We start from the raw sequence: 24,749 nt of genomic DNA, 5'->3' as shown, positions 1-24,749 counted from the left end.
CCCCCCACACACACAAGTTCCAAGGTGAATATAACCCCCTCACAAATAAAACAACATGCCCAGTGTCAATCCATGTCACAAACATCTACCAATTCCCAGTGCCGTGGCCACCGTTGGCAGCGTTGCCAGTGGCAAGATACGCAGAAATATCACTCATGCCATCCGCTTCCAGAATGTTGAGCAGCTGCGTCTGCTGCTCTTGCGTCAAGCTATCGTGGCGCTCATTGCCAAAGTACTGGTTCCCGTATCCTTCCCACGAGAGGAGACCCCCGGCCGAGGTAGAGTTATGCCACGGGGCGCCTTCCATCGGTAGGTTGTGGTACGGGCTGTAGGGGTTGTAGGCCTGTTGAGTTTGTTGTTGTTGCTGTTGTTGTGGAAGTTGCTGTTGTTGCTGTTGGTGCTGTTGTTGGTGCAGCTGCTGGTGTGGTTGTAGCTGGTGTGGTTGTAGCTGGTGTGGTTGTAGCTGGTGTGATGGTGGATGATGGGATCGTGGCTGAAGGGTTTGGTGTTGTTGTTGTTGTGGTGGTGGTGGTTGTTGTTGTTGTGGTTGGGCGGAATGCTGTATTGCTGGCGCTGGTGGCAGAGAGAACTGCGGTGGTGGTGGATGTTGAAGGCTGGGGCCACCAAAGGCATAACCTCCTTGCTGCTGGGTTGGGGGTTCCCAGATGCTGGCCGAGTTGGCCCCTGCAAACGTGTGTGGTTGGAGTATCGGTGCGGGCGGGTTGCTCCAGTTGGTCACTCTCGTTGCTCTTTGGGCATTGGAGCCTGGAATAGGAGGGATTGTGAAGGCTGGAATGTTGGATGGAGCCGCCATGGAGGAAGTTGGTGGGCCAGGCTGTTGCTGCCCATAGGGTTGCCCAAAGCCGTACTCAGCAAGTCCATGAGTAGCGGGAACAGGACTGTGCCGGGTGACCATTGGCAGTGGGCTTGCATGATGGAGCGTTGGCGTGGGAGTCGGGCTTGGACCTCGGGGTGTGCCAACCAATCGTGGCGAAAGGCTCATGTGGCTGGACTTTGCCGATGGTGGCGGGAGCGACTCTGGGGGAGTTGGCAGCGAGCTTGGTGTCCCTGTAGGCATCGGCGGCGTGCCTGCCTTTCGCTCTGCGGCCGGGGTTTGGTAGGGAGTGGATTCGGGAGCCAGTTCAGAGAGTCGCCGGCCGTGTGCATCTGTCAAGGAGCTCATCGGGTTCATGAAGATTGAGTTTGACCGAAAGGCGGGCTGGTTTTGAAACGGCGATTGGTTCGCATATTGGGCACCCTGGTCAAAGTTGTAAGGGGGCTCGATGTTGTACCCGAATGGCGACTGGTTGCTGAAGAGAGATGTTGCCGAGTGTGACTGTTGGCCTTGCGGTGACGAGTTCTCCGAGTCGGGAGAATTGCCGTCTTCAGTCAAAAACGGCGACTTGAAGTGGCCATTGGGCGCACTGGGCATGGGGGACGACAACTCAAACGTAACTTTGGCTGTGTAGCTCTGCAGACAAGCCTTTGACAAGACTTCGTACAGGTTGATGGCCTCTTGCACGCCTGGCCATTTGGGGTGGAAGTTTGTGATGATGTTGATGCCATCCTGGACAAGCTGCTCAACATCCTCGCGGCTGTTTTGGGCTCGAACCTCAGGGTACCCAATAGACCAGAGAAGGGCATTGAGCGACGAGTTGATGGTCTGCAGGAACACCCATGTCCGGTCGAACGTGGGCTGCTCCCGATCAGGTCCTGTCGAAGAGGATGTGATGATGGACTTTGCTGCTTCAAAGCAAATTCTAGCCGCCCTGGCAGTTGGCTTAAGCACTTGGGGTGATGGCCGGTAGAGAATGATCATGACGGCGTGATATCGGTTTGTAAACCTGGATCAATACCGGTCAGCCATTTGAAGAAACGAGTTCTGATATGCCCACCTACCAAGGCTTGAACAGGGGAGGCTGTTCTGGACAAGAGTCCAGCCAATCCTTCAACTTTTGGTCCATTTGCTGGAACCAAGGATCTACATCCGTTATTCGTGCCGGTCGTTCCTGTTCGTAGAGCACCCGCCGGATCTCGGCCTGCATCAGCCGCATCTTGCAGTAATGTATGGCGATGGTTTTCCGTTCACAGAAGCGACCCTGTAGGATGCTCTCGGGCGTCGCATCTGGCGTGATGTCCTCATCCTGAATCGTCTCGAAGAACTTCACCTTTATCATGTCACCGGTTCTCGAAAACCCGCTGGGGCGTCCCAGCATATGGGCGAGGCCCAACTCGGTCGTGAGCACAATCCAGACCAACCTTCTCTTCAAATCAAGGCTTTGAAGATCGCTGTCACCCATGGCCAATGTGTTTTCGTCCCCGAGGGCCCATTGCTGGCATATTTTGATGGCAAGCCCAACCACGTGGTAAACGGCAATCTTGATGGGCATCAGCAGCGAGTACTGTACGATCAAGATCAAGCATTGTAAGGTCTTCAGATCCTTTGGTCTGACAACGTGGTCGAAATGCTCCATGGCAGCAAGGTAGTATGTATCTGGCAATCCGGCCCACCTGTCGACCTTGGCCAGACTGATGGCAATCATCATGTTGACAGCAAAGAGGCGGTAGTGGTCCGTATCACCATTGAAAACGGCCTCGAGATCTCGAGCAAAGACAGTCTCATGGAAAACCGGGGTGAATACTTGTATTCTTTCTTTGAAAACTCTCCACAGGTTCTCTGTCATGGCTCTCGTGGGGAACTCTTTGGCAGGAATATCGGCCGTCAAGGGAAAGTCGACTGCCCTGGGACCTGAGGGTCCGCTGAAGCTTCCCATGACAACGCTTTGCATACGGTCCCGCTGGTCGATTCTCCTGGAGCGTAATTCCGGGATCAAGGAAGAGATGCGGAGGGAGTCGGTATAGCGTTTCGCCTCCTCCATGAGAATGCGCGTCATTGCGATGCCGCTGCTGGGGCCCAGATACCGAGGGGATTCGACCGACTTTTTGTCCAAATGAACCAGCCCGCCTGGCGTTACCATGTCGTCGTCATCGTTTGGATCCTCCCCCGTGAGCTGTTCGAGTTCGGCCTCTAGACGCTGGACCTTTTTTTGGAGGTCTACAACGTAGGTCCGGTTCATCTTGCGGTTTTTTGTCGTGTCGAAGTACTCGCATGTCTGGCCGGCGCGGTCGCAGGGACTACATCGTGGGAGGGCTGGATCGCATTTCGTTTTCCTCTACGTCGATAGGCAAGCGTCAGCTCAGGTTGTACCAACTCAGACAAAAGCAGCTCTGCAGCATTACAGGGTAAGGATCCCTGGGAGTGAGGGCCGTACCTGTCTGCACCTGCAGCACGCTGTCAAGGTATGCACCGTCCCTTGGTGTTGGGCCGGCCCATTGCTCAGGTTTTCTCCAAAATGGCCGAGATGCGAGGGCGGCGGACGGCGTGGGTAGTTAAAGTGGCCTGGCTGGAGTGGTCGCGGGGCATACGCGCCAATGGTCTGGCGCAGCAGAGTGGCAGCGTCCATGTCTATTGGAGTCTCGATGTTACGAATATGGAATGGGGAGGACGGACGACGGGAGATTAGAGCGGGCGCGACGACGATGTGCCCAGGCACCTCGCTGGGGTAACGTGCTGCCCGGCGGCGGTGTTTGGGTGGTTGTCCGTGGCAGCTCAGGCTAGGAGAATGATAATGCGAATGCGTTGGAACAGCCTGGACATGGTCGAGAGAATTGACACTGGACGGTGATACCCCTACCTTAGAAAGATCAAAGTTCAAAGTCTGGGTTGGAGAAGCACTGGCGGGCCTGCCGCTGCCTACGTTCCAGGTTCCCTCGCGGGCATCCTTTTGGACAGGGCAGGCAGTCCTCCTCCCGATTCGCCGGCACACACAGCCCCTGTCCACCTCGCCGTAGGTCTCCATTGAACCTAACCCAGCTGACCAAAGGTCAACATGATCAACATCCAATTCTGCCCGGACAAGGTCAGAATGCGCGCCACTAGCTAATTGTGTTCCAAGTTACCTTGTACCTAAACAACATAACCACCCCTCGTATATCCCACGCCATCACCACCACCGTGGCTTACCTAAAGTAGGTGAGGCTTGAGGCTTGAGCAGCGACCTTGCTCAGCTGACTGTGGACTCGGAACGGCACTCGGGCACTGGCAGGCAGGGATTCAGGGATCCGGGAAAGGTGGGGTTGTTCCAGCAGGTGTACCCCGCCATCAGAGCGTCCACCCGCACCAGACAGCAGCACCAGTCACCCAGTCACGCCAATCTACCATTTCAGATCTGGTCTCATGAGATGGCAAATGCAAGATGCGGGCAGTTGCTGATCCTACTAGGCAAAAGTTCTGGAAGCCTTCCACGGACTTTGATCCGTCAGATTTTGAAGTCTCCACTACGGTCCAGCGCAGTAACGCGATGTGGGGTTTCAGCCTTGGCGACAGGTTCCTTTCAAACCCCGCCAAGCCGGTTCAGCCCCTGATCTGTTCAGTTGACACTTGACAGCCGTCTGATATCGTGGCTGAACGCCTCACTTCACCTGTATTGCGCCGGGCACGCCACATTTGGGGGCCAAATCGAAACAGCTGGTGGAAGAGGTCATAGATAGCAAATCCGGATGGCAAGTACTCCTTGATCAGTCTTCTTCCCGTCCTCCATCGCCTTTTGCTGGAGGTACCTCAGATACCTTATCTACCCAGCAGGACACGGCTAGGAAAGAAAAAATCCGAACAAGGGGCGGATATCCATCCAGCCCGCCTTGCCTCGCTCGCTACCCCACTTCCCGTGCTCTTCACACCCAGCTGTCCCGCATCAAAGACAGTCAGTCCCCAATCCATCTCATTCTCACTCGACATCAGAGACGCGCCTCTCACAAGGGCTGATCCACAGCGTAGCAGCACCGGCCCCGGACGAGAAGCCAAAGTCACCACAGACAGCTGCTTTCAACCTCAACCACACCGTCTAGGTGGGCGCACCACAGCCAGGGAGTTGACCCTGAGCTCCACTCCCTTCAACAAGACCCCACACAATGCGTACCCGGTCCAGCTTCTCCCACAACCCTCACCTTCGCGTGTCTCGGCCCGTGTCTGCCTGTTCAAGATGTGAGAAGCCTCTTTCCATGCTGATCCAGAGCATCGTTGTTGACTCCAGCCTCGTGTATAACAACAGGTCGGGTAGCTAAAGTCAAGGTGAGTTGCCCCCCCCCCCAACTCCTTCATGTATCCCCACGTCACAGCCTCCCCTGACTGACCCCTGAGCCAGTGTGATGGCAAGTTGCCGGCCTGTACCGCCTGTGAGAAGGCTGGTCGTGAGAATGAATGCTCGGCGGCCAGTGACCAACAGTTTGCTCGCGGCAAGGAGCGGAGCTGGGTTGCTGCCCTCGAGGCAAGGGTGGAAAAGCTTGATCGCAGACTGAACCATGCCCGGTCACGGAAGGCATCTGTGGCTCTGCATGAAGTCGATGATAACACCATGACGATGCAGGATTCCGAACGGAGGGACTCGCTGGTCGACATCACCGCTGCCATACATCGTAAAGCTGCCCGGACTCGCGAAAAAGCAGACTTCAACACATTGGTATCCGATTTTGGCCTGTTGACTGTCAATGCCACTACTCCCGGCTTCGACACTCAACAAGAGTCGGCGAACCCTATGAGCTTTGCCCGTCTCGTTCTGGCCGCCGCACAACATGACACATTGCCCGACCCAAACACTGACGAACTTCCGTATCAGGAAGTGGCCGAGGCCAATTTCCAATTTTACCAAGACAATATCCTGCCTCTCTATCCCCTGTTCCCAACCGCAGACTTGAAAGCTCTCGTTCCCAAGATTTACGACGACGCAGACCTCGGCATCCTGGGCGGCATAAGGTCTTCTGAATACTGGCTCTTTTGGATGGTCATGGCCATCGCTTCTGCCGCCCAGAGCAAGGCTGTGAACGACAGAAACTACTATGATGCCCTGCAGTATGTGGCTCGCGCTCTACCCTACGCCGATCGCGCCTTTGTTCCCGGATACACCACTCAAATACAGGCTCTCGTGCTTCTCACGCAGTACTCCATGCTCGACCCAGCTCACTTTGACAGCTGGCACCTCATAGGCTTTGCCTGCCGGGCCTGTATCGACCTGGGCTTCCACAAAGACCACACTTTCACACAGCAGTCGAGCAAAGACACAATAGATGCGCGCCGACGTACTTTTTATTGTGTATATGCTCTGGATAGGTTCGTCTCAGTCCATCAACCATCGAGTCATGAACTTCTGCTGACACACATTTCAGAGCAATCAGCATGGTCCACGCTCGCCCCTTTTCCTTCAAGGATGACGACATATCCGTGCGGCTCCCGAGTCCATCTGTGGACAATGAAAGGTCAGATCCGTCTCTTCCTCTGTTCGAGCTTCGAAGACTGCAGTCGGGTTGGTACCAGACCTTGGTACAAACCGACTCAAACGACCCTCTTCGGGATCCCGTCCAGTACGTGTGGCAGAAATATCACGAGACGCAGAGATGGTCAAAGGAGCTCACATTGGACCTTCCGGCCACAATTCGCACCGCGTTTGATCTGGAACTCGATTACAGCTCTGTTTATCTGGTCGTTCCTAGTCCGCGCACACCCAAACTTACCGACCATGGGCGCCTGCTGATCTTTGAACACACCATACGTTACCTTTACAGGATGTACGAGGTTGTCAAGGCCAGCCCGAGCGAGGGCTTCTACACCTATCATGATGCCCTCAAAGTTTTCTTCATGGGCTCGCAACTGGTCACAGTGCTGCGGGACCCAGGCGAAAGTGACTTATGGCAATCTCTGGGAGCCACCAAACCGCCGCAACAAAACCCCCCCCTTCCTGAACGATTGGACAAGGATCTTTCTGATGCTATCGCGCGGAGCAACTCTTGTCTCGACAAGGTCAATGAGACACTCAAGCTGTATGGAGAAAGATGGGAGCAGGTGAAGACCTTGGCAGACCATTTTGACAGGACAACAACCGACATCAAGTCTTATCTTGAGACGAGACGAGATATGGTGGAAAGTGCCATTGCACGAAATATGCAGAAGGACGGCCGTCATGCCCTGCCGACGTCACGCCCTGGTACAAATCCCTCCACGCTTGCTTACCAGTCGGCGCCCATGACGCAACACTCATCACAACGAGCAAACCAGGGAGCCCCGTGGGGGAATTCTACAGGCTTCCAAGGACACCATAACGTACACTTTTGATTGGGTGTTCAGGGACACGATCCAGATGACGGGTATCTGGGCGGTTGCGTGGGAGCATAAGGGGGTTTCATCAGGACTGCGTGGAGTATCCGAAGCGATCATTGGTTCGGGAAGAAGAATATACCCTTTTCAGTAAAGTCTCAATAAATGTACTTTTCACGTCAGCTTGCTTCCCCCTGCTTTGTCTGAACCGTGGCCCGAAAACGTCGGCATCAGTTCAACGACCGGCAGCAAAGGGAAGTCCAAGCAACGGGTCCCAGCGGGCCACAGAACTCGGCATGCAGCCGCCAATAGATTCGGCCACGAAGGCCAGCTGCATCAAGGCCCGGCTGACAACGTCGGGAGGGTTCCTACAGCCGAAGTCGGCATCAACACTAGACATGGCGACAGGCTTCGTCGGAGTATAAGAACGGCTGCGTGTCCGACCAGCGCCTTCGGTCCCGGAAGACTTGCAAAGTTGGCGGACCCTGGCTGTATACTCATCTCTCTTCGGCAAGGGGCCGCTTTCCATCCATCGATCCGGGCGTTGTCCAATTAACAACCAGCAACGCTTGATGCTATTTGAAGTCATCTGCCGCTGTGGTACACAAGAGCCAGGTTCATATATACATGCCTTGCTTTCCGCATGCCATGAAATGCATCCCCGTCCTTTTGCCTTCACCGTGTGGGTGAAGACGACCTACTGACAGCCAGCACAGAGCACACTCTCCGAGTTACACAAACTGCAACAAAAACGCCTTGGCCATCAAGAATGGCGACTACACAGACAGAAACGCGGTTTTCCAGCCTATTGTCAAGAGAGAAGGCAACTACAGACGAACAGCCGGTCCACCTCTCCTTGTGTGGAATCGAGGTGCCTAGTGTCGGCCCTGATCGTGGAGCGACCGATGACGACATCTGGAGAACAGCCGAGGGAAGGGTTGCAGGTACACCTCATCCCAAGGACGACGCTCGCAAGATTGTCGGACACATCAAAAACCGTCTCAACGGCTCGAGCCCGTCTGGAAGCAGCAGCCGTCTGCTCAAACTAGCAGACGACATCACCACCGACATCACAGATGCCACCTCCGGCAGCGAGCCGGCGCGCCTGAAAGTGGCCACAGCAGCGCTCGAACTGGCAGCCGCTGTCCGCCCTCCGTCCGATGCCATCATGTCCCTCTTTGCCAACATGTCTGTCGTCTCCGCCGTCAGACTGTTCCAGCACTGGGGTGTGTTTGACATGCTCCCCACATCACCCCCAACCCAAGGGACTGCCTGCTGCGATATCGCCAGACAGATCAATGCGGAAGAAGGGATAGTCTGTGGGTTTCATCCCCTCTCCCCCCTTTTGTTCTTGATAGAACCGGGGCTAATGACCGAAACAGCAAGGATATCAACCATGCTCACCTCCTCCCGCATTCTCTCTCTTACACACAACGGAGAGCTCTGTCACACACCAACCTCGTTGTTGCTGCGATCGTCGGAGCCGATGGCGGCCATGTTTGACTTGATGTACACCAATATCGTGCGGGTGTCTGACATTTTGCCTTGTTACTTTGACACCTACGGGAAAAAGGAACCGGTGGGGCCGGGCCATGTCCCTGTTACGGTGTTGACGGGGGAGGCGGAGTTGGGGTACTTTGAGAGTGTGGCTAAGGACGAGGAGAGGATGAGGGGTTTCACAAGGGCGATGGGGGTTGCGTCGGGGAGGGTGCCGGTGACGGGAGTTTATCCTCTTGGGAAGATGCTGGATGGTGTGGAGGAGGAGGACGATGGGAGGGTGATGTGGGTGGATGTTGGTGGGGGTGGGGGGCATGTGTTGAGGCGGTTCAGGGAGGGTTGTGCCGGTTTGAGGGATAGGAGATGCGTGGTGGTTGATTTGGCGGGAGTGGTTGATCAGGGGAGGATGGAGGCGAAAGGGGATGAGCTGATGATGGCGGTGGAGTGGGTGGAGGGGGATTTCATGAGGGAGATGACGGTGAAAGGTTTGTGGCTTTACTTGAAGGGGGTGGGATTTGACGAGGCTGACATGAAAGAAAACAGGGGCAAGGTTTTATTACCTGAGGCATATTCTACGGGACTATTCGGATCCAATAGCAACGCTGATCTTGAGGAATGTGGCACGGGCGATGGGCCGGGATAGTAGGATTTTGGTTTCCGAGCAGATCAACCCTGATGGTGGTGGTACGACGGGGAGACCGATGCCCCTGTATGCTGCCTTCAAGGACTACTCTATGCTTGCTATTGGTGGGAAGGAGAGGTCGTTGACTCAGTTTGAGAGAATTGGGAAGGAGGCTGGGCTGAGGGTTGAGGCGGTGTATAGGGATAGTAAGGGGACTGGACATGGGGTGGTTGAGTTTGTTTTGGAGGGGTAGAGATATAATGTGCGTAATTTTTGGATAAAGATCTTTTACTTGCTGACCTAGTGATGTATCAGTCACAAACCTGATTGATGTTGTCATAAGGACTCGGTAACACAACACCTGCGTCGAACCAAAGATTATCTATCGACTTCGCTACCAACACTTTCCAGGTACGGGTGTAATGGTCACTTTTCTTCACATCTTAATCATGGTAAGCTTGTTTGATTCTCTTCGCAGCATTCAGGCAAAGCGGATTGTTAGTTTCCCCGCCTGATGGTCTGAGGTTTTGAGTCTTGGTCAAAAGATCGACAGGATGTCCCACGTATTTCGGTGAGAGCTCGACTCAAAATGGAAGGTCTCTGGATACTTACAATGGACTCCGAATCAGTCATGATCAGGATGAGCATAAATGCAAACAGGCTCCCTCTTACATTGATCATGTTATCAAACCATCGCCAAGCAGTTTTTAACCTCCCGTCCTTCACAGGCCAGCTCATACATTCAATCATCATACAACAACAGCCACCATGAAACTCTCAACACTTCTTCTCACCACCGTCATGGCTCTAGCCACCGCCCTCCCCAGCCCGTCTGAGGCTTCTACAGAAGCTATTCGGAATGCCGAGGCGGATGCCACCTCTGCGAGTCCCGAAGAACTCGAGGCTCTGGGTATAACCCAATGGTAAGTTACATCTTGAATCGTCTCAACTCGCTCATCACTTCAGAAACTAAGCAAGACAACAGGCAAGCAGCAGGAGGGATGCAAACGCGGCTGAAATAGTTCGACATGTCTGCAGACGTGCAGGAACGAGGCAGATGCCGGCCGGTGCCCGAACCGAAAGGCTGTACTCCTCAGCATCAGTGATGATGGGTGTTTTTTTGGCTGGACTACTTGTAATTGCACTTGCGAGAACTGATCTTGAGTTTTATGGAAGTGATGGGCAGTATTGATTGTATTTGGCAAAGAGTTATCCAACATTTCTCTTGTCAATTTATCTGATGGAGGTAGTTTGCTTGAAAATTGAAGTAGTTTCAACTTTGCTCTCTGTGTTAAATTCGCGGGATTCTGAGTCTCCAGTTTGTCTTGGGTCTTTGAAAGTGAGTCGATAAGGCAAGGCAGGTAGGTAGGTAGTCAGTAATCCCCGTCTACAGACGGAAGTTTTTTATTCTTGGGATAGATAAAGACAAAACAAGCTCAACAGAGTTTGACTCGAGTGGAATCTCCAAGCCATCTCCCAAGCCATGTGACAACGGCACAAACTGCAAAAACAGAACCAACCAAGTGTCCCAAGCGATGCCAATGTTCCTCCTCCCCGCCCCGTCTTTTCCCCAGGTCCCCCGAGTCCGGGCAGGCCGCGTCTTGGTTTTCTTCGTCTCTCGTCTCGTCCCGTGTTTCCCTTCGGGCTGTCCTGCATTCGGCGCATTGTGCAGCGGAGAGTTTTGCCCCGTCGAAGAAGCGATGCGCAAGCTCCTTGGCTTCCCGAGGGAAAGGGTTGTTTCGCCAAGCAGATCCGAAAGAGTCGTCCGATGTCAGCTGATGGCTTTCTCCACATCCGGGGCTGCTTGCTCCTTGGTGTTGCTTTGGGGCTGGAGGCCGAAGAGGAGCGTCGACACCTCGCGGAGAAACTGTTTTGAGATTGATCGACAACGGAGATAAGCACTCCTTCTTCACGAGATGAGTTTTTGTGTTATTTTAAGAACAAAACAGGCCTAATCAAACTTGGTTATCAATTACCTATCCCTTTGCTGCGGGTTATCATCCAAACAAAGAAAGACTGACACTGAGCCGCGCCTGACCAGAGATATTCCTTCATACACATCACAAGCTTGATTGTGCTCCCCGTCGGCTCACCTTTTCTTCTTGTTAACTTTTTCCTATCCCCTTTTCCTCCCCTTTAGCGCCCTACCCCCCACTCACTCACACTCAACCGAAAAAAGCTGCTCTGCCAAGTTGTCTTCACGCCATGTAACCCTCAACCGTTTTCTTCAGTCCCACTCTTCCTCTCCTTTTTACTATTCTGGAGCCAGGCAAGACGGGATTTCCTCCCATTTGACGGCAGACTCTGGCTGGGGCAGAAGAGTCAGCCTTAAAAGACAAGGAGGCTGAATACACCTGACAGGCATATGCATTACATCTAGGTAGTTCCTCTCACCGCTTATCAACAATTTCACATGGCGTGGGGCTCCTCGTGCAGCCATGCCGGACGCTCAAATGTTTGTGCATGGAGCGATGCTCGCCTCGGGGGCAACTTGGCAGGCGGCAAGGCCCCGGCCATGGACAGGTCATCGTCAGTCTCTTCGCTGCCGCCGGGTGCTGAATGGCTGCCACGCCGTGATGCTGATCCTGGCCGGGGTGGTCGGTGGCTACGGTGGGTGGCCTTTTGCTTCTGGTTGTCGAGGTCTTCGTATTCTTCGACTTCTCGTCTTGTCATGGAGGTGTTGGGTCTGGAGATGTCCCGGGTTAGAGAATCCGAATCCCCGCGGGCGTCAAGAGAGTGCCTTGTGCGGCGGTTGCGCTGCGGTGGGTGTGGATTGTCTTGCTTTGGCTGCTTCTGTTGACGTTGCTGTGGAGCTTGTCCTGGCCCCTTTGACGAGGTGGGCGTACTACTGCTGGCGACGACAGGGTTTACAGTCCTCGTCACATTTGGTAGCGGTGTAGTGTCGTAGTAGGTGTCATTGATCTGGAAGGCTGCCGGTGCGTTGTCAGAGTTGCTGGCCATTGAGCTTCGGCGGCTCCGGCTCTGTTGCCGATGGCTCGATGCGACAGAGCGGATGGAGGCTGGGCGGCTGAGTGAAGGTGTGGTGTTGTGTACGTGGGTGGGAAAGTACGGGGGCCGATGACGACTGTTGCTCCTGGACAGCCCGTCTCCTCCCCAAAGCGATTCGTTGTCGTAGTGAAAGGAGTGACGGATGGGATTCCAGGAAGAATTGGTGTCGACACGTTTGAGGTCGTAGCCATCAGCGGAGCTGCGTGTCCGACTTGACGCGCTCCTCTCGAGACCCTTGGTTGAGCTGGGGTGATATGTCTGGAGCGGCTTGGGCACATCAGGAGCGGTGCTGGGTCTGCCTCCCTGACTTTCGGCATCAGAATTGGTACCATTCGAGCCTCGTTTTGCCCTTAGGCGGGCACGGCAGTGGCGGACGATGCTGACGACGGTGATGATGGGCACCCATCCGAAGCATACCGAGCAGGCAATGACTACGATGAGGATGGTAGGGTCCCCATTCCACTCATATCCCATCTTGCATTGTCTCTGGCTGTCGTGCTGGTGCTGCGAGGTGCCGTGATATCGGGACCTGAGCAAAAGAGAACAGAAGCATAATGCCCCAGCAGAAACGACAGCCCCAATGTGCAGACATCATCAGCTCATCATTTCCTCGTATTGGGCGTGCTAAGGTTCACCATGTCCGGTGAGGAAAGGGAAGGTTTACGCTTGCATGGTGAGGTCCGAAGATGCAGATGGCATTTCGGGGCCTACAACCTGGAAGTAAATCATTCGAGGTCTCGATCGAAGGTGGTTCAGTTCTCTTGTTGCCCAAAAGTGGCTGAGTGCAAGTATCCCATCCCATCCCATCACATCCCATCACATCCCATCACATCCCATCCCATGCTGTCCGTGATGGATCGATCTTGAAGTCGGAGTGGAGTAGTCAACAAACAGGTCGGGCGGTGTTGGGTTGTCTCCGGAATTGCCAGCCGTTGAACACCAACAAAAGATGGGACGAGGTCCTTCAAGATGCCAAGCATCCCCACCTGCGATCGTGCCAAGGGCGGCCCTAGATCCGCTTCGACAACCCACCTCCCAGTTTGTGTGGGGAAGCCGCCTTTCCTGATCTGGCGGCTCGGCGTTCTCGACAGAGACCAAGCTCCCGGACAGCATGACGGCTGGTAATATAGCCAAATTGCAAAACACTGCTGTTTCCCGGTTTTGCTGTGCCCGCCAGCACCGTGTGTTAATTTACATTGTTGAGCCTCAGCCTGGATTCGACCACTGTCTTCTATTTTGAGCAGCTCTCACATGTCCATTTAAGACGGAACACGCCGGCACCACTGATGACGCTGGTGACCGGTCACCCGGTTGACGGCCACATGGAATCCGGGTTCTCGGGTTGTCGGGCCTCGACATGCACACTGAAGCCAATCTCACGAACCATGCAAGCTCACAGGGGAGCAGAAAAATAAAACGGGTGCTAAGAATGTGGGGAAGTCTTGGAAAAACCGGGGTCACAGGCATTCCCCAGAACGAGCCGCCCTCTTCGACTCTTTGCCAGACACACGTGTTGTAGTACATCAGGCGCAGTACGTACTCCATACCTTGCTGCGCGCGGCAACTCGGATCGCAAAATGTTGAAGCTGTTCGACCATGTTCCCTGGACACACACAACGGTCACCAGGATGGAGACAGGTTGCATTCGGCGGATGCCCTCCGTGATGTCCTGGACAAGCTCCCAAGCCCGCTCCAATGAGCGGCAGTTGCCCCCTGTCGTCCCATCCAGCAGCCTCAATCTGATCCATCGCCCGTCGTCCTCGGCTCCACGATTCCCTCGTCTGTGCTTCGGCCAGTCTCCAACCGCCCCGGTCGTCAAGTCACATCGTCATCCTTGGTTGCGGTGACGCTTCACCCTTTGGGTCTGTCGCCGCCGGACCACCAGTGTGCGCGTTCCCATCGTGGAGATGTCTTCCTCCCAGTCGACCCCGCGCCAGCGCTTGCCTCTCCCATAGTCCAGGACCGGTGCATGATCCAGGGTCCTCGCTCGAGCCTTGACGGCCCGGGAGCCGTTTCCCATGAGGCGACCAGCGATGCCATCCCCTTGTGGCAACCTCAGCTGCATGGAGGAAAGGGTGCCGTGAATCCGCAGTGTCGCTGATCTCGCCGTGGCAGCACCATGAAGCAAAGGAAATTGGGCCGACAGGGTGGTCCAAGGGCGGAAGGGGTGTCGAACACATCTCTATATAAGTCGGCTTCCCAAGGCCTCACGAACCCATCTGGATCTCACCACCCTCGACATCAAGCACGCCTTGCATCTACAGGTCCCAGTCAACCCTCCAGATCGCCATAATGGTTTCCGCAAAGTTCGCCGCTCTCGCTGCCCTTGTGGCCTCTGCCTCTGCTCAGCAGGTGTGCTCGCTCACTCCCGAGTCTCACCCCCCTCTGACCTGGCAAAGATGCTCGGCTGGTGGCTCCTGCACCAACGTCGCCGGCTCCGTCACCCTCGACTCCAACTGGCGCTGGACTCACACCCTCCAGGGCAGCACCAACTGCTACTCTGGCAACGAGTGGGATACCTCCATCTGCACCACCGGTACCAAGTGCGCTCAGAACTGCTGCGTTGAGGGTGCCGAGTATGCTGCGACCTATGGCATCACCACCAGCGGTAACCAGCTGAACCTTAAGTTCGTCACCGAGGGCAAGTACTCGACCAACGTTGGCTCGCGTACCTACCTCATGGAGAACGCCACCAAGTACCAGGGTAAGCTTCTTTTTTTCTTCTTCTTCTTCCACAGTGACACCCGCGTCGATCATCTTGGCTGACGACCCCTGACAGGCTTCAACCTCCTCGGCAACGAGTTCACCTTCGATGTCGATGTCTCCAACATTGGCTGCGGTCTCAACGGTGCCCTCTACTTCGTCTCCATGGACCTTGACGGCGGTCTTGCCAAGTACTCTGGCAACAAGGCTGGTGCCAAGTACGGCACCGGTTACTGCGATGCCCAGTGCCCCCGTGACATCAAGTTCATCAACGGTGAGGCCAACATCGAGGGATGGAACCCCTCCACCAACGATGTCAACGCCGGTGCCGGCCGCTACGGTACTTGCTGCTCCGAGATGGACATCTGGGAGGCCAACAACATGGCCACTGCCTACACTCCTCACTCCTGCACCATCCTCGACCAGAGCAGGTGCGAGGGCGAGTCTTGCGGTGGCACTTACAGCTCTGACCGCTATGGCGGTGTTTGCGATCCCGACGGATGCGACTTCAACTCGTACCGCATGGGCAACAAGGAGTTCTACGGCAAGGGCAAGACCGTCGACACCACCAAGAAGATGACCGTCGTCACCCAGTTCCTCAAGAACGCCGCCGGCGAGCTCTCCGAGATCAAGCGCTTCTACGTCCAGAACGGTGTCGTCATCCCCAACTCGGTCTCCAGCATCCCCGGCGTTCCCAACCAGAACTCCATCACCCAGGACTGGTGCGACGCCCAGAAGATCGCCTTCGGCGACCCGGATGACAACACCGCCAAGGGCGGTCTCCGCCAGATGGGTCTTGCCCTCGACAAGCCCATGGTCCTCGTCATGTCCATCTGGAACGACCACGCCGCCCACATGCTCTGGCTCGACTCCACCTACCCCGTCGACGCCGCCGGCCGCCCCGGTGCCGAGCGCGGTGCCTGCCCCACCACCTCGGGTGTCCCCTCCGAGGTCGAGGCCGAGGCCCCCAACTCCAACGTTGCCTTCTCCAACATCAAGTTCGGCCCCATCGGCTCGACCTTCAACAGCGGCAGCACCAACCCCAACCCCATCTCCTCCTCCACCGCCACCACCCCCACCTCGACCCGCGTCAGCAGCACCTCGACCGCCGCCCAGACTCCCACCAGCGCCCCTGGTGGCACCGTCCCCCGCTGGGGCCAGTGCGGCGGCCAGGGCTACACCGGCCCTACCCAGTGCGTTGCCCCCTACACCTGCGTCGTCAGCAACCAGTGGTACAGCCAGTGCCTCTAAGCGCGTGTGGAAACACACGTCTCTGGTGGGGCCAGCGCGGTTGACTGTGGTGGTGGTGTCGTGAGCATGAATTGTACATAGTTACTTGTTTCGAAACTTGCATCTGGATTGGGGACAACAGTACATATTGCTTTTTTTCCTTTTTCCTTCGCTTCAGCCGTATATAAATTGATGCATAGCTTTTTTGACCTTACGCCACTGTTCTTTGTTGATGATGCTTGTGACTTGTGACCTGCACTTGAAATGAAACCAAACGTCTCGTTTGAGCTGGGAAAGATATTTGAACGCTTGTTAGAACCTGGGGGGTGCGATGTGTGTGTGTGTGTGTGTGAGAGAGAGAGAGAGCGAGAGAGAGAGAGCAGGTGGGCAGGGAGACATGTCTGCCTGTACTCCCCAATTGTCTTTGACGTGGGTTTGGAGGAGCTGGTGGAGTTCTCGATATGTGGTGCGTGTGGCTTCAATTTCCACTTTGGCCGCCGGTGTGCGGTCTGTCTGTTGGGTTGGAGGCATCGTGAGGTAGTGGTGCGTCTTGGTTGCTTTGGGTTGTGGGGTGTTGCCGGTCTTCCGAGGCTTGGTGAAATGGTGTTGGGTGTTGGAGGTGTAAGACCACGCGGGGGGGATGGAGGAACCAGAGGAGTATTCAAGGCCGAGTGATCGAGTTTCACAGCTGTTTGGCCTCGTGCCACAGAGCTGGCGGAATGTTGATGGTCATGCCTTGGATAGGTATCGGGTGGTCCTGCCATGTTTTAGACGTGAGATGGCGATATCAGGATTTAATTAATTATCAGATGGCCATATTCTGGAGTCTGACTAATGTTGTTCTCCTGATGTCCAGTAGAAAGTTTAGACAATACCTCTCCACAACTCCATCCATCATAAAGCTTATACCTATCATTAGATGTTAGATGGTTATGCTGTTCTTCAAATATTGAATTGATATGGCTTGGCGGACCTTGTGAAATTTAGTATGAAGTGCAGAGATCTAGTTGATAAACTGTTCCCTCAAAGCTGATCAATAAGCGTCGAAATATGGTGGATAGGCATTAACACATGGCGACAAGTTGTTGACTAAGGGTTACTAGGCCTTCAGGAAATTGAGTACAACGAAAGATGTCAGAGCCCGGCCTGGGACCTCTCTCGCCAACTCGGCTGGCTCTTTTCCATAGAAAGAAACCCAAAGAAAAGAAAAAGTGTCTCGTTTCCATCTTTCAAAGCATAAAACTGACACAGGGATGGAGCTCTGCAGTCTCTCCCGTCCTGAGCCCAGTATCAGACAGGCAGCCGACCTGATGGATCCACAAAGGACCTGTGGAAAAGAGCGTCGCTGCAAAACGCCCGGAGAACTAGCATTGCATCTTGGGCAGGAGCTTCCCTCCTTCCGCTGCCCGTGGCCATGTTCAGAGAACAGCGGACAAGAGAACAGCGGACAAGAGACAGACCGAGTCCGGCTCCGGCTCAAAGGTGTACTAACCATCTCTAAAAACCTATCAACCATGTTCAAGGGTCTATTGACTATCCTAGAGGGCCTATTACTAATTTTCAAACACCTATATACTACACTGTTCAGCTGAAGCCAGCTAGCTATCCTTAAAGGCACCTGTGCTAAGAGGCAGTCTTTATCTTTGTCTACGCCTGTCATACGTGACATACTCATCAGGGTAATTGCATTAGTTTGGGCACGAGAAGTGTGTAGAGTGAGATCTATGCAGCTCAGACTAGTCAGATCCATGAGTCTCGGCAGATTGCAAGCTGCAGTTATTTGATCCGTACTCGATGTTTCTGTCTCACTGAAAACACCACACGCCCCCTCGGTAGCTAAACCCATGACACAACCCGAAACAAGTTTGGTAACGTGCCACAAAAGTGCTTTTGAACTTACGACACCTGGTCGACTCCGGAATGATCATGGAGGCATGTAGAAGGGTGGCAAGATTCAGTTGTTCAGCCTATTCCTGGAAGGCAAAGCCAAGGTAGACTTTGCAAGAGTCCAACTAACTATAAAGGTACGGGTACCTACTCATGTGCTCTCAGTTGGACTCCTCAACCAGCGACCTTGCTACTAACCTCCATGCTCTTCAAGATCTTGATATTGCTTCTCGGCGGCGGGTGCTGGTGCAGCAGGCACCCACCAACTGTTTACCACCCACGATCCAGACAAATTTCCCGACAGCCCTACAAAACAAAACAAGCAAGTCAGAATGACCGACCCGTCCCACCACTACAGCAACAACGACGCCCTTTACCTCTACGGCGACCGACCAGAAAATTACAGCGACCGTGTGACCCAGGAGAGAGATCCTGTGGAAAGAGAAATAGTCGAGCTGGACCGTGAGATTGCCCACGAGGTGCGGAAAAAGTTCACCGATCAAGCGAGGCAGAGGCAAGCAGCCCATGAAAGGGACAAGGCCGAACAAGCTCGGGCTTCCAACCACAAGGCACCAATCCCGTACTCCCCAGCTTCTTACACGCACACTTCCTACTACAGGTACCCAACTACCACCAGTTGTCCTCCTGCTCCATCCTCTCATCCAGCTGGGTATTCTACCACATCGAGCGCGTTCTCGCCTACAACAACGCTGTCCTCAGCCGTGTACGCAAACACTGCTCAGTATGCTCAGACTTTGTATTCACAAAACTCTCAATAACCCCCCTGCAGGCTACCCAGCAACGACGCAGGCAGCCAACGCTCAGGCCTATTACCCACAACGATACGGGAGCCAGCAACAGGGGCAGGGGCAGTGGCATCAGTCATATCAAAGTCAGTCCCAGTACAAAGGCTGCCGAATATCTCTGGAACATATGAGAGTAGACGCATAAGAGTATAGAAAGGATTAGTAATCAGTAAGGAGGAGAGGCCAAGTCATGTTGTTATTGTTGTTGTTAAGGCTGAGGTCTGGTACCTACCTTTATACGTCATATGTACAGTAGAGGAAACGCAAAGTTCAAGCTTGGCTAGAGATAGAGTAAAGGTTGATAGACTGAGCTGGCATCCATGTTCCATTGCGTTAATCGTTTGTGTTTTCATTGGATGTCTTAGCGAGGCGACGTCACACAGTCACATAATCCATCCAGACAGATTATACGCTAAAACGCTTCTATTGTGTCTTTATAGAGTGGAGTTATATATCTTCTATCTTGCCATAGGCAACCAGCAGCCGCCTCTTTTCCGGGCTCGCGTCCATCCCAACCCATCAATTAGATCCCTCTCTCCCATGAAAAAAAAAATGTGAAACCCACCATCCATAAGACCGAGCCTCGCTAGCAAAAACGCCGGGGCCCCCGGTCATGATATCTATCCCAGAAAAGGACCCTTGAACGCCGCCCGCTTCCCATGATGAGAAAGAAAGATAAAACAAATGCTTTTGCTCCCATGTTGAGTCTTTGCCCGTTGTTTTCCCCAATGATCCTTGAGATAAACACCCCCCTTTTTAAATCCGAGTCCATTCCCATTGAACCCATCACATCCCCATCCATCAATCCATAGTTGCACACAGGGGGTATCATGCCAAGAACGCAGAGAAAGCAGAGACAGAGGAAATATTATAAAACATAAGGAAAACCAAAAGGACAGGAACACGCCCAGGCTTACGCAGCGGCGGCGGCAGCCTCGACTGGGGCAGCGTTTCCGCCGCCACCGAGGAGTTCCAGAACCTTGTTGACGACGGCGCTTGGGTATCCGCGGCCGAGCATCTCAGTAACCACCCCCTTGGCGCTCTCGCGCTCCTCAACGGCAAGGAACGCGCGAGTCATGGCCTCGTAAGTGCTAGGTTCCCGCTTGGTGGCGCTGACAGTGGCGTAAATCTCCTTGGCCTTGGCAATGTTCTTCTCGGCTGCCCAGCCATGGATGAGGGTGTTGGCGATATAGGGAGTCATCTCCACACGATTCGACCGCATCATGGCGAGCACAGGCTCGGTCTCGACAACCCGATGGTTCGCAACCATGGCCTCGAAAAGAGCCTGGAATAGACAGGGAACGAGAGGAACCGAAGACTCCTTGACGACTGCGTCAAATACGCGGCGAGCACCCTCGAGATCGTGAAGGACACAGCCGCGGGCGTGGATGAGACTGGCGTAGTGGACGGCTTCGGGCTTCTGACCAGTAGCCTTGATCATCTCGAGGACAGACTCGGCAGCTTCCATGTCTACAGGATCCAAAGTGGCGTGGGTGTCAACGAGGAGCTTGAACGTGTGGGCGGTAGGGGCGATGCCCTTGGCCTTCATGCGCTCAAAGTACTCGAGAACCTTGGACTTGTCTCTCTTGGTCATGAGGAAGAATTGCATCATGCTGTTGTAGGGAGCCGGACGAGCCTTGTAGTTGGGCATGGCCTCCATCTCGTCAAACAGCTGCTCGGCAAACTTCTCATCGCTGACGCGGCAGAGAGCGTTGACAATGGTGCCGTACGTGACAGATGTGGGCTTGATACCGAGCGTCTGCATCTCGCCAAAGTAAAAGAGACAGTCGTCAATGCGACGCGCCTTGCCCAGCTTCCCGATCAAGGCATTGTACAGGAATGAAGTAGGCTCGACTCCCTCGGCCTTGGCGCGGTGGAACACGCGGACAGCTTCGGTGGCCTCGTCGAAGGTCTTGGTGGACTCCTTCAAGGTGGTGATGTAGAGACCAAAGGTGTTGGCCGAAGGGGTAGCACCCATGGCGAGGAGCTCCTGGTGGAACTGCTCGGCCATAGCTCTGTCACCAACAGTCAAGCAGGCACCAACCATGGCGTCCAGAATGGACGACCAACCGTAGCGGACCACTGGGTACTGAGGAAGCAGAGGCACATCCGTCCGGGCCATGGCGAGAATTTCGTGGCAAAGATCGATCTTGCCCTCCCTGGAGGCGGCGGAGATGAGCTTGGCGTAAGTGATGTACCGAGGATGGCGACCAGCACGACGGATGTTGCGGAAACGGTTGAGTGCATCACTCAGCTTGGGACCCTTGCGACCGTGGGCGCCCTCCAACTCATCCGAAATCAATGAAGATCCCTTGAAGTCGGTGTTCTGGGCATAGGGGTCAAAGGATTCCTCATGGTGAGCAACAGCTGGAGTCGATGGGAATGGCGAAGGGGCGAAAGACTGGGAAGGGGCATAAGAGACGGGAGAAGCTTCACGAGGATCCACAATGCCGCGAACGGCCATGAACCTAGAGATGAACTCGGTGGCTTCCTCAATCTCACCTTCGAGCTGAGCAGCGGGAACGGTCTCGCGGATGCGCTGGAACATCCACTCAGACTGAGTCAAACCCTCCATCACCTGCCCGGAACCAATCATGGCCACGGCATACATGGCTGCCGGTTCAACAAAGGACACGGTGAACTTGAAGCCAGAGCCACAGAGGATATCCCAGTACCGAGCTGCCGCACCGAGATCACCGGCGCGGATGCTCATCGCAAGCAAGGCCATGGCGGAAGAAACCATCTCAGAGGAAGGAGAGGCATTGGCAAAGGCGGCAACCGCAGTCAGCTTGTCGCCATTGTCGGCAGCAACCGTGGCAATTTCGTTCATGGCCCGACCTCTAATCTCGCTCTCGATGCTTTGAGCCCATTGAAGAGCTTCCGAGTAGACGCCACGCTTGATGAAGCCCTTGACAAAGCCACCGGCAAGCAGAGCGTCTTTGATCTCTGCAGCAGTTACACCATACTCCTGCAGGATCTTCTTGTAGAACTTCACGGCACCAGGAAGCTTGTCGGAGATGACGTAGGCATTGATGACAGAGGCGTACACCTGAGCATCGGCGCGCTTCAACAACGTCGGCTCGCCATTGTCGTTGGCGATGGCAAGGTTGCGGTACTCGTTGTAGCATTCCACGGCGCTGATCAAATCACCGGACTTGGCGAAAGCTGTGATCATGGCAGGGAAAGTGGCAGCAAAAGGGACAGCTTGGTTGCACTCCATGTACTCAAACATCTCGAGCATATTGGACACGCGACCAGCCTTGGCACACGCTGAGATCATCTGGTGGTAGGTCTCCGAGGTATAACCGGCCTTGTTGGATGAGACAGAGCTCTCGAACAACTTGATGGCAAGGTCAAGACGCTCCTCCTCCCTCAAGATGGCAAGCTCAAGCTCATGAGAGGCAAACATGAACTTGCCGGGCTCATCCATGCCACCAAACCGCACACGCTTCACCTCGAGAGCCTCTTGCAGCGCAGACACCTCGAGCGAACGAGAAGCCAGCAAGCTGACAAGAATGTTGTATGTCTCGCTGTCCAGGGCAACCTTGCGTCTAAGCATATCCGTGTAGATATCCAGAGCCTTGTTCACCACCTCGGACTTGTCTGGTGCCAGCTGGAAAGCGGCAGTAAGCAAGACATTGTAGGCGGCAGCAATGGGCTTGATGCCGGCGACAAGCATGGCCTCGAAGACTGCCGGAATCTCGACATATCGTCCGCCGTCGGCGAGTTTCACGAGGTGGTCGGCGTAGGACTGGGACTGGGGATCGACGGGAGGCGTGCGGACGAGGCTGGCGGGAGTTCGGATATGGGAAACAGGAGTGATGGTTCGCGACCTAATCTCTTCCTCGAGCTTTTCGGCCAGAGCTGGAGACGTGGCGCGGAGGGATTCCACCTCCTCTTCCAACGCATCCAGCTGCTTGCGAACCTCAATCTCCTCGGCGAGACGCGCATCGATGTGGGCAAGGGCGGCCTCGGCCTCGGGGGTGATGGCTGGGGAGGCATCGCGCTTGGTGACTTGGGCGGGGTCGACATCGAGGGCGAGGGTTTTGCTGGCATCGGAACCGAGAAGGATGGAAGCCGGGGTTGGCTTCCACTCGATGCGCTGCTGAAACTGGAACTGAGTCCACTCCTTGTCGGATTCCACCTCTTCCACGGCCCCTTCCTCGGCAACTTGCTGGGTCTTTTGCAATTGCTCAAAGTAAGCATCTAGGCCGCCATTGGTGCTAACAGCCTTGCCCAAACGTTGCGGCTCAACAGGCCCAGCGGCGACGGTCGAGCTGCTGGTGTGGAAAGCAGACTGGAGCCCAAGAGTCGAAAGACGGCGACCGATACGGGCATGGTTGCGGCGCCCAAAGGACGGGCGGTTCTGTGAGTTTAGAACATGAGGGTGGGTGGCAGCAACGACCGACTGGGCGTAACCTTGGGTGATGGACTTGGTAAATCCTTGCCGGATAAAGCTCTGCCAAACAGTCGAACTGAAAGCGGGCATTTAAGAGACACCAGGCGGAGAGGGGTTCTGTTCCCAGACGGAGACGAGGTGTCAGACGCGAATAGCTTCAACCAAAGGTAGCCAAGTCAGGCGTGGCGGGGTCAAGCAATTGACTTACAAGGAGTGAAGGGGTTATGCGCAATTGCAGGTTCATTTGACGACAGTGAAGCCGTCAAACAAACGCGCTGACCTTGGGGGGTGATTGGTATAATGTTGGTGGTGGATGGACGAGAAACGGGAAAAGGGCGAAGGGCTGAGGCGTGGAAGGGAGAGTGACTGCAGCTCAAATATTGTCTTAAAGCACCGGTAGCTGTGATTTTTTTTCCCTCGCCGCGCTGGAGAAGCGAAAGCTAAGCCTGTGCCAGGTCACCGGGGTCCTTAGCCGGGTGGATTCGGAATGGGTGCGCGGGATTAGTCAGAGCGAACCTCGCTCATCAGTCAACGACACAAAACACGGAGATATGTGTATTAATTCTCGGATATACAGACAATTATATCCCTTCTTCTCCATTTTGTTTCTTGAGGAAAATCCCAGCCCCCCATCGTCGTCGATTCATGACACTTGTTTCATAGCATCCATGATGTGGACGTCCACGTAATAACCGTTGCCTTAGGCGGCGTATGGAACACTTCAGAAGAGAACACATCAACCACTAACACACCTTGGTCCATAACCCTTAACCCTAGTATCACATGGGATGGCTGCCTCTACCTATCCTCTGGCATGGCCCGGGCTGTTCTCTGCTCACCGTCTTCCATCATCGTCGGCGGCCGTCTGTCAGTGGACGTCCCGACATGCTGCCCCATGCTCCCCCAGAGCTGCTGGGCGGCCGATGACGAATGGCGGTGGCTTGGCGGAAGGCTCGGACGCGGGTTGAGCGGGGACACTCTGCTCCAGCACGTCAACGAAGACTTCCCGGACCAGATAACCCGGGGTTCATCTCAGATCTTAACTGTTAGTCAAATACCGGTGGTCCCGCCCAATCGCTAACAGTGCCGAGCCCTCGGAGCTCGCACCGCTCCAAACCCCGACAGCTGCAGGAACAGCACTTGACCACTTTGGGTGTTTGAACGTTACCGTTACATGGGTTGAGACATTTCTCGAAAACTTTAGCGTCCACACAAAAAGCAGTGCTTCCTTTTGACGGTGCTCCGGCTTTGGCAATCCACTCTTCACTGTTATCAATCGTTCTTTACGGTTCGAACTGTCTCTATCTAGCATTTGGCATCGGTTGAGACACGATTGCAGTCATTCAACGGGGTATGCCACATCGAAGAGGATACGAGTGCGTGAGATGGCAGTGCACGATATCCAGCTGGAATAGCTCAATCAATCTCTGATCGACGATCGAAAACAGG

The 24,749-nt window shown here is 54.7% G+C and overlaps 6 protein-coding genes across 6 annotated transcripts; 4 read left to right on the top strand and 2 right to left on the bottom strand.

Moving 5' to 3' along the window:
- Nucleotides 1-85: 85 nt before the first annotated feature.
- PODANS_3_760 (uncharacterized protein) lies at nt 86-3,860 on the bottom strand (the record flags this gene model as incomplete). Its single annotated transcript, XM_001903301.1, has 3 exons — nt 86-1,844; nt 1,900-3,171; nt 3,241-3,860. The coding sequence occupies 3 exons, from the start codon at nt 3,858-3,860 to the stop codon at nt 86-88; spliced, it is 3,651 nt and encodes a 1,216-aa protein (XP_001903336.1).
- A 1,111-nt stretch (nt 3,861-4,971) lies between these two features.
- On the top strand, nt 4,972-7,165 carry PODANS_3_750 (uncharacterized protein; the record flags this gene model as incomplete). The annotated part of the gene is made up of 3 exons (XM_001903300.1): nt 4,972-5,027; nt 5,201-6,166; nt 6,232-7,165. 3 exons carry the CDS (start codon nt 4,972-4,974, stop codon nt 7,163-7,165), a joined length of 1,956 nt encoding a protein of 651 aa, XP_001903335.1.
- Nucleotides 7,166-7,916: 751 nt separating this feature from the next.
- Nucleotides 7,917-9,519, top strand: PODANS_3_740 (uncharacterized protein; the record flags this gene model as incomplete). The annotated part of the gene is made up of 2 exons (XM_001903299.1): nt 7,917-9,129; nt 9,188-9,519. The coding sequence occupies 2 exons, from the start codon at nt 7,917-7,919 to the stop codon at nt 9,517-9,519; spliced, it is 1,545 nt and encodes a 514-aa protein (XP_001903334.1).
- Nucleotides 9,520-14,567: 5,048 nt separating this feature from the next.
- Nucleotides 14,568-16,229, top strand: PODANS_3_730 (uncharacterized protein; the record flags this gene model as incomplete). Its single annotated transcript, XM_001903298.1, has 2 exons — nt 14,568-14,979; nt 15,055-16,229. 2 exons carry the CDS (start codon nt 14,568-14,570, stop codon nt 16,227-16,229), a joined length of 1,587 nt encoding a protein of 528 aa, XP_001903333.1.
- Nucleotides 16,230-18,427: 2,198 nt separating this feature from the next.
- Nucleotides 18,428-19,032, top strand: PODANS_3_723 (uncharacterized protein; the record flags this gene model as incomplete). Its single annotated transcript, XM_001903297.1, has 2 exons — nt 18,428-18,714; nt 18,762-19,032. 2 exons carry the CDS (start codon nt 18,428-18,430, stop codon nt 19,030-19,032), a joined length of 558 nt encoding a protein of 185 aa, XP_001903332.1.
- A 782-nt stretch (nt 19,033-19,814) lies between these two features.
- On the bottom strand, nt 19,815-23,390 carry PODANS_3_720 (uncharacterized protein; the record flags this gene model as incomplete). Its single annotated transcript, XM_001903296.1, has 1 exon — nt 19,815-23,390. The coding sequence occupies one exon, from the start codon at nt 23,388-23,390 to the stop codon at nt 19,815-19,817; it is 3,576 nt and encodes a 1,191-aa protein (XP_001903331.1).
- Between the last annotated feature and the right edge of the window lie 1,359 nt (nt 23,391-24,749).

Source organism: Podospora anserina, chromosome 3, assembly GCF_000226545.1.
Source record: "Podospora anserina S mat+ genomic DNA chromosome 3, supercontig 1".
In the NCBI taxonomy this organism is placed as follows: Eukaryota; Fungi; Ascomycota; class Sordariomycetes; order Sordariales; family Podosporaceae; genus Podospora; species Podospora anserina.
The sequence above is the reverse complement of the archived record's forward strand: the minus strand, read 5'-3'. Positions and strand labels throughout refer to the sequence as shown.